At 36.0% G+C, this 8,358-nt stretch overlaps 2 protein-coding genes across 2 annotated transcripts in view; one reads left to right on the top strand and one right to left on the bottom strand.

Annotated features, from left to right (window-relative positions):
• LOC132185162 (uncharacterized) overlaps positions 1–738 on the top strand; it is a 53,209-nt gene extending 52,471 nt beyond the window's left edge. The window contains exons 21-22 of the mRNA XM_059598981.1: positions 90–133; positions 568–738. The gene's annotated coding sequence lies outside the window, so the exon portion shown is untranslated. The remainder of the gene's footprint in view (positions 1–89; positions 134–567) is intronic.
• Positions 739–2,123: 1,385 nt separating this feature from the next.
• On the bottom strand, positions 2,124–4,329 carry LOC132166932 (protein PLANT CADMIUM RESISTANCE 2-like). The gene is made up of 4 exons (XM_059577794.1): positions 4,167–4,329; positions 3,702–3,773; positions 3,132–3,344; positions 2,124–2,506 (listed from the first exon to the last, which is right to left on the bottom strand). The coding sequence occupies exons 1-4, from the start codon at positions 4,234–4,236 to the stop codon at positions 2,430–2,432; spliced, it is 432 nt and encodes a 143-aa protein (XP_059433777.1). The 5' UTR covers positions 4,237–4,329; the 3' UTR covers positions 2,124–2,429.
• Positions 4,330–8,358: the final 4,029 nt, after the last annotated feature.

Here is an 8,358-nt window from a genome sequence, read left to right on the forward strand (position 1 = left end):
AATGTTACCATAATTTCCTGTCATTTTGACTTGTTTGGTCATCAAATTTGTTTCTCGAACATAATTTTTTGTTATCCCCTATTCTTTAGTTGGAAACTTGTGGACCCTGAAAGAAGATTGGCATCCCTCCCAGGTATGCATCTAGTATTGGTGGAAAATTATAAATAATTGGCATAAAAAAAAACCCTATTAGATTGATCTTTATTCTTAACTGTGCATGCTTCTAGATTCTGTTTGTGATTATAATGTTTAGTCATCCATTCTACACGATTTGATATGTTAAAAAGTTTAAAATATTCCAGTAATTTGTCAACCAACAAAGCTTGAAGTTTAAATAATTATTAGTTATTGGGTTGGAAAAGTTACCAGGTCTTTGATTTGGTGAAAGAAGTTTTCAAATAAGGCCAATCATTTTGAGAGTTCTATGGACATTCTTCGCGTCAGAGTCTACAAAAATTTTGCCTTACTGTAGTGTTCCCCTTTTGCAATACCATGTTTATGCTGTTGAATTTCATCACTTGCATCAAACATTAATTCAGATATTCTAATTCTTGTTCATTTTTGCAGGTTGTTGGTCCTGCTGCTTCCAGTGCCTTCTCTTCATTTTTCCTGCTTGGAGACACTGCTTTTCTTCCATTTTTACAACTGTCTTAAAATATTCATTTCTTTTCAATGCATATTGTATTTTATTTGGTTTTGCCCTCTGTGTTATGTTCTTTAATTTATTTGTTTGTTGAGCTTGAAGTGGCGAAAGTTGTGTTTTGAGGTTTTTTTGTATATTACAAGTTAATTCACTCGTCAATCAGGAATTTTTGGCTTGTGTGTAATTTTTCCAGCTTTCTGTTGCAATATATTCTTTAACAGTAACTTATAAATGGAGATGGTTTCAATGGCATTAAGAGTTTGCAATTTACAGAGTTGTACGTTTAGATATGTATTTACTAAGAATCCATTTGTTCGGAGACAGACGATTGTCTATTATTTTTCCCCTTTTTCGTTATGCCCCTTCTGGTTGGTTGGCTGTTTGGCAGGAATTGGAGCTAGCTGAGTGTGGCTATGCTTATTAGTGTTTTCAGATAAGTTTTTATTTTTATTTTTTATAAAGAGGTAAGAATAGCTTTTCGATGGAGTCCACATTTGAGAATATATATATATATTATTGGTGAGGGTAAACCTACTTATTTCGACAAAACACAAAGTACCGAAAATAAGTAATTAAGTAAAAGAGAAAGAGACCAAGTGATTTTTTTGGCCACCGTTAAGCCACCCCGATTTAGTTGGGATGTACAGCTATTCTCATTTGGTCCTGGTTACAGCGCGGTCACGTTTGACTTATTGTGGTGGCTACATGACCACTTTTGACTACAAGAGAGGTGGTTGTATGACATTTTTACCCTCGTGCCCAACTTTGATTATGTGGTCATGCAATTATCTCTTTTGTGGCTAAAAAAGTCACTCTTTTTTCTTAAATAAAAAAAAAAAATCTAGTTTTTTGATATTTTAAAATAATTAGTTGGCCTCTACATGAATAAGGTTTTCCTCTAAACTCCCGGTCTATAAAAATGATATGCCACTTTGCATTTGAGAAACACATTCTTTTATAATTGCAAAGACAAAGTTGAAAGTTTTTTAATTAAAAAGTCATGTGGTTGGAGCAAATGCTTTCACTCGAGTGACCTTCAACTTAAGGCCGATTGATCTCTCAAGTACTTGCTGAATCACAAGTACCATCTCCTTGAACATTCTTTCTCCACTCAAAATTTTCCATGAAGCTTTTGGAAATATGATATACATCAATTGTGGACTTAGATTAGGCTTGGGATGCATCTCCTTGTGCTTTGTGAGTCTCCAAAACTCCATGATATGGATCATCGGTCCGATGAAATATAGGCCGTGCCATCGGCCCTCTAAGTTAAAATATAAGATAACCCATCAATTCTGTAAGTTAGACTATCAATCCTTTATGATAAAGTGTAGCCTGAGTGGTAGAGATCGTATGACTCTTTTTTCCCTGACATCTTTTTCCCAAAATGTCAACGAAAACAATTGGCCCCCAACAATAGGGCACTTTGAAAATCCAAATGCCTTCAATTGGTTTTAAAATGAAAAAGGAAGAAGACAAATAGTAAAAGATCAAGTATTTGATCCCTTATTAGTTCCAACAGATTACACAAACATAGAAATACTTACAACATTAATTATTACAAGCTATAGCGTACGCCTTGCTTATTATTCTGCATTATAGGCAGCAAACGACACAAAAGAGGCCAGCCACGACACCGTGGGCTTTTACAACAAACCAAACCCAACAAGGTACGACATACATAGGTACCTATTATTCAACAATATAAGCTACCAAACGACAACACTCCCCCATGCATGCATGCAGATTTGCTTTAATTCAGACCTTCCCACTATACAACAACACTCTACCGCTTCATCGCTCCTTCAACAACTGGAGCCATCGCCACTCCTTGATTGTGCATGTGCGTGTTCCCAGCCCATCCTATGCATATATCAAACAAAACCAATCAGAATGCTACACACGCTCTCCACTGCATATAATAGCGAATATAGATTTTAAAATTCTCTTAAAATTTAGGTTTTTATAAGTTCAATTATCAAAAAAATGTATTTTTTTCCCTAAGTATTTTTTTTTTTTTACAATTTTGTCCCTCATAGCAAATTTTTTGGTTCGCCTTAGAGTCTGTTTGGGTGTGGGTTTGAAGGACCTAAAAGTACGTTTAACACTAAAAAAATACATTTGAAAAAAAATTACCTGTTTGGTAAAAAATTATTAGTTATTTTAAGGGTCAAAAAGCTGAAAAATGGCTAAAACACATTTTTGGCAAAGCTTAAAATGAAGCTTTTGTCAAAAAACACATTTTATCTTAAAAGTTATATTTCTTAAACGCAATCCCAAACATGTTCTTAAGCCTACACTTCTTGACGCTGTTGTGAAAATCACCAATTCATTTTGAATGGATCAGTATTATTGGAGTTTGGATCCAATAATAATTTTTGCTATTACATCAAGAAGCATGTACTTGGAAGTATGAGAGTAAGAGTACTGATAACCCATTAAAGTAAACATTTAGTTTCAAGTAGTTATTGATAGAGAAGTATTTTACCGACGGACACATCAAAACCACGGTTTTTGAGCTCACGATACTCTTGGCACAAGGCACAATGAAAGCAGAAAAAATGAACACAGCAATCCCAACATGGGCTCTCCTTCAACATATATTGTCTTCGCAGTTTAGATCGATAATAGCACGAGTAATAGAAACCACAACCAGTGAAAGCACTGAGCAAGTAAAGCAGGGCCGCATTTGCACCGCAAGCTGAAAATTTCCTCAAATAGCACATCCATGTTAAAAAAGTCAATATATATATATATATGAAAACTATATGACCATTGTGATACAATTGGCAGTTTAACATGGTATTAGAGCCAAAAGTCATTAGATCGAACCTTGATTCCGTTCAATCACCTCCCATTTAAATTAAATATTTCATATGTTGGACAACTGGTAATTTAACAAAAATGATGTGGCAGTGCAAATAAATCATTGATTTTACCTTTTTACAAGTTCTTGTTCATTCAACGGCTGATTTGTATTGTCATCTCTTTTCAATTATATAACAATCGTATAACAGTATTTTAAAGAGCATTACACAGAGTTTTTTGTCCTACTTACAGGATGATCCTCTATCTACAATCTCGGAGACTTGCCCGAAAGTAATACATGGACACCAAAATGTCAAGCAACCTGCGACAGGATTAGCATATTAATTAGTTTTAAACCCCAAATATTACACAAGGATTTTCTTTCTAGATCATGGAAAAGAATTTGTTAGTAATTAGTTAGTTAGTTTTTTTTTTTCAATAAACAAGATATTTGGGGCTTTGCCCTAATTAGGTCTTTGAGACATCATGTAAAGCGCCCCACCTACATGGCCGGTCAAGTTATAATGCTTTGGCATTCGCCCACGATCATGGCCCTAAGAAATTAGTTGTACTCAAGGCGGATCGAGGGTTGAACTATGTAACTTACCACTCGAGTTAATCCCTTGGGTGAAGAAAAGAAGTTTTAACATTGCTTAATGCAGAACATAATCTCTTCTTCAAGTAAGATTAAAAAAAGAAAGGAGAAGGAATTTACAGCTACGCATGTCAGAGAAGCAGCTCCAGAGGCCGGTTGACCAAGGACCTTCATCCTTTGGTTGAACCATTTTGGAGGCAGCAGCAACCTTATTTCAATGAGCTCAGGTTTGCACAAAAATGGGAGAAAACCAGAGAGGAGAGAGGAGAAAGCTTTGCATGGAGAGCTAGATCTGATTATTCAGATTGTATATATAGAGAGAGAGGGGAGAGTGAAAAAAGTGGGCATGTGAGCACGTTTTCCTCTGTTCACACAGGCTAGCTACTTTGTGGCTACTTGATCATGGAGAAGTTAAGATACCTTATAATTATTCAAAAGTGCCATTTCGGGGGTCAATGACTCAATGGATGGTTGGGATTGGGTGATGGTATATATATAAAATCATTTTATGGCATTCGAAATTGCACATCGCAAAGCATATTTTAAGAGCCATCCAAGTAAGCAGAGTTGCATTGTTGAACCTCAACAATCTGTTTTCTCTTATTTGTATTGAAAGCATATGAACGCAAGAAAAATATATATTCTATATTATATATTATAAGCTTACTAAAAGACTCTCCAAATGTCAATCTCCTTTAGCAATTTAGCAATTTTGTTCCAAATTGTGCGTCTATAGCCAATGTTGCAATCAGACTGGGGAGTGTAGTAATTGGATTCTGAGTTGGACCGCACATTAGAGAATAGTTGCAATGATTCAACCTGGCATGCATGGGACAAGAAACAAATGAGAGATTAGAAGCACTAAGAAGGAAAGGGGGGCCAAGGACAATGAAAAATCATTGAAAAGAAAAGAACCAGATGGCTTTATTTATATATATGGAAGGAAGGAGATGCTTTTGCCTCCCCACAATGCAAAACGAAAGGACACCATACATCTCCCAGCTGGTCCAATGCATGCATCATGCATACGTAACGTACGTTCACCTCCCTGGTCCCTGCCGCTGAATACGTACGTTCATATATATATATATATATATATATATATATATATATGATTCAGGAAAGGTTGTAAGGAAGCTATCTTTCCCACTCTTAATCTAAAAGAAAGAAAGAGTTGTGAGTCCTAAAGAAAAACAAAAAAAAATCAGAAAATGGGTGAACTCTCTAATAATTTACACAAAATAAAAACAACAGTGTGAAAATACAAATAAATAGTAGAAAATTGGACAAGTAAGTGTCTCATTCCTCTCAATATGGCCACATATATAGCGGTAACAAAAGCACAAAGGGACACAGATTAAGGTGAACCTATCTGAACCCGTACTTGAAAACAACAATAGCCAAAATCGGAAGAAATACTGTTAGAATCTGAATCAGAGACTGTAGAAGAGGGAGGCACAACACAAATTCAACTACAAGTCTCCACAAAGAAATCAAAACACTGAAAATCAGGGAGATAGTAACCCACACAACACAAAAAGAACAACAAAATACAAAGAAAGTTGCGAAAATACATAAGAAATACAACATGAAAGCAACAAAAAATCAGTGGACAGTAGCGATGATCGGGGCATGGAGGTTGCATGGGATATACGCGCCGGCGAGTGAGATCCACGCGTTGGCATGTGGTGGTCGAATTGGGGTGTAGAGGGCTGGATTCGGAAGTTGGGAGGCATTGGAGCATGGTGGACTGCGTGTAGGGGCGAAACTAACAGAAAATAGTAGATTTAGTTTTGAAAAAACTAGATCTAAAAACCCAACCAATTTTGAGGTAGAGGTGAGCAACAAAAGTTTAAGTTAATAGAAAGAGATAAATTAAACATCAAATACTTTAACACTCCATCTCATGAGTGGATTCAAATTTCCTTTTAATAGGTGAAACCCAACACGTTGAATATTTTTAATTTAATGGGGGTTGAATGATAAAGTCAATGTTCAAACTCAAAACCTTTGGCTTTATTACTAAGTTAAATAATTATTTATAAGTTTAAACTGATAGGAAGATGTAAATTTAATCATTTAATCAAATGTTTTAACACACAGCACACAGTGCACGGACGGACGGAGGCGGTACAGAGACTGAGTGGAGAGTATGAAGGAGGCCTCCGAGCTCCTCGTCTAGTAGGAAAGCACAACACAAAAACCCCCACCAAAAAAAAAAAAAAAAAGGACAATAAGAACAAGAAAAATGAACTAGAGAAGAGGGAGGATATTGGAGAAACCTCACAAAGGAAGTGGCAGGCTACTCTCACCAAAGAGAGAAGAGAATTAAACCCAAGGTTTTCCAGAGACAGAACAAAATTGTTGTTAATCTCTTTTTTCTTACCTAAAAAAGTTTCTTTAGCCTTCGTGAAATTTGTATTGTACGTACTCATCAAGTAATGGCCATTGATTAATGGTGCTTTCTGTTAACCAACATGATAAGATATACTTTCCCACATCTGTTTCTGATTCAAATTTAAATTCAAGTTCACATATATCTACAAAGTTATCCACACAGCAACAGCAAGCTAATTCAAGTTTCCCACCAACGTACTGTAGCTTCATCAAGATAGGATATGCTTTGTTATCTCATATTTTGAATTATAAACTGAGTCTTGGATTACTATCCAAACTGTCAATTGTACATCTATATATCAATACAACACCCACGGTTTGGCTAAGTTAGCCAATCGCATTAAATCTTTCATGGTATCATAGCGGCGATGAATTATATCATGCAAATCAAAAAAATCTGAAAAAGCTTTGGAAATAAATTCACCTCCACTATCTGATTGAAATTGTTTTATTCGATGAGAAAGTTGATTCTCTACAAGAGACTTAGACTTTACAAAAGAGATAAAAACATCAGAATTTCTGAGATAATGGATAGACCCAACAAAAACGACTAAAGTCATTTATGAAAACTACATAATAACAAGGGAAATCATATATAAAATCCTTAGGTCAACGCGCTTTTTTTAAAAACTCCTTGGGTATTTTTTTTCGGAAATTTAATCCCTGGGTCACTCGAGACTACTTAAAAACTCCCTACCGTTAATTTTTGTTAACTTCCGTTATTTGAGTTAAACGCACCGTTTTACTTAAGTCCACCTCAGTAGAATTTTGTATCCTACGTGTTCACATTGGACACGTAGGATATAAAACTCACCGTTTTGGACCATCCAAAACGGTGAGTTTGGGTTAAACTTGAGGGCTTCTTTTTTGAAATCCTCAAGTTTCATACGGTCAAAATACAAGCCTCCCGATACACCTCAAGCGGCAACCCACCGACGCAGACGCCACCGACGCAGACCCCGCCGGCGACAGAACCCACCGGAGATAGAACCCACCGGCGACAGAGGCCACCGGCGACAGTACCCACCGGTTAAATCACCCATTCCGGCGTCAGTTTTCCGGCTAGGTTTCCGTCAAATCACAATATTTTGAATCGGAAAAATCTGGTTTCGACGAAGGTATTTTCCGAAATTTCTTTGTGGGTTTTGTTGATTGACTGAAATGGAAGCCTTTAATAGTTGTTTTTTGAATTTTTTTGTTGTGTTGGAAGCTTTTGGTTGAAACCTCATCCCCAACCTGTTGTTTGTCCAACATCTGTCGAATATTGCGATTTTGAGCCAATATTATTGTTGATTGGCAGTGGGTGTGGTCCACCTTGGTTGTGGTCCTGGAATGAGACAGTTGTTTTTTCGTGTGAACTGGCAAGTTGGTCAAGGGGGATTTTTTCATCTGTATAACTATTTATTTGATTTTTTTGCTTCTCTACTCAAATGGTGGATTGTCGAGGACATGAAAATAGGAATTCTTTGTGCATAGTTTACGCCAGCATCATCATGCTACAATTGAACAGTATTTTTTGAAATTTTGGTTTTTTTTTTTTTTTACCTAATAGTTCATGCCATACTTTTCTATGCATGTATTTGTTTTTAGGCCCTCCAATATTTTTGCCACCTTTTTAGTTGATAAGAAGAAAGGTCAATTACTGGAAGAAATGTTAATCATATTAGTATTAACATTTGGAAGAAAAGTATTTTTCAATGGAGAAAAAAGTGGTATTATTGTTGGGATATGATAGATTGTGGTTGGTTGGGTTTTGATGACTTCGTAAATTTTTTTAGGGAAGTTTCATCATTCTACAATTGAGCAGTATTATATACGTGGTTGGATGTTACGGCTAATTTTTTTTTATTGCATGTTTGATTACACTGCATATTTGCATGTTTGTAGGGAGCCGCCTATGCTCATATACCATCTC

This window comes from Corylus avellana, chromosome ca1 (assembly GCF_901000735.1).
Source record: "Corylus avellana chromosome ca1, CavTom2PMs-1.0".
NCBI classification, from domain to species: Eukaryota; Viridiplantae; Streptophyta; class Magnoliopsida; order Fagales; family Betulaceae; genus Corylus; species Corylus avellana.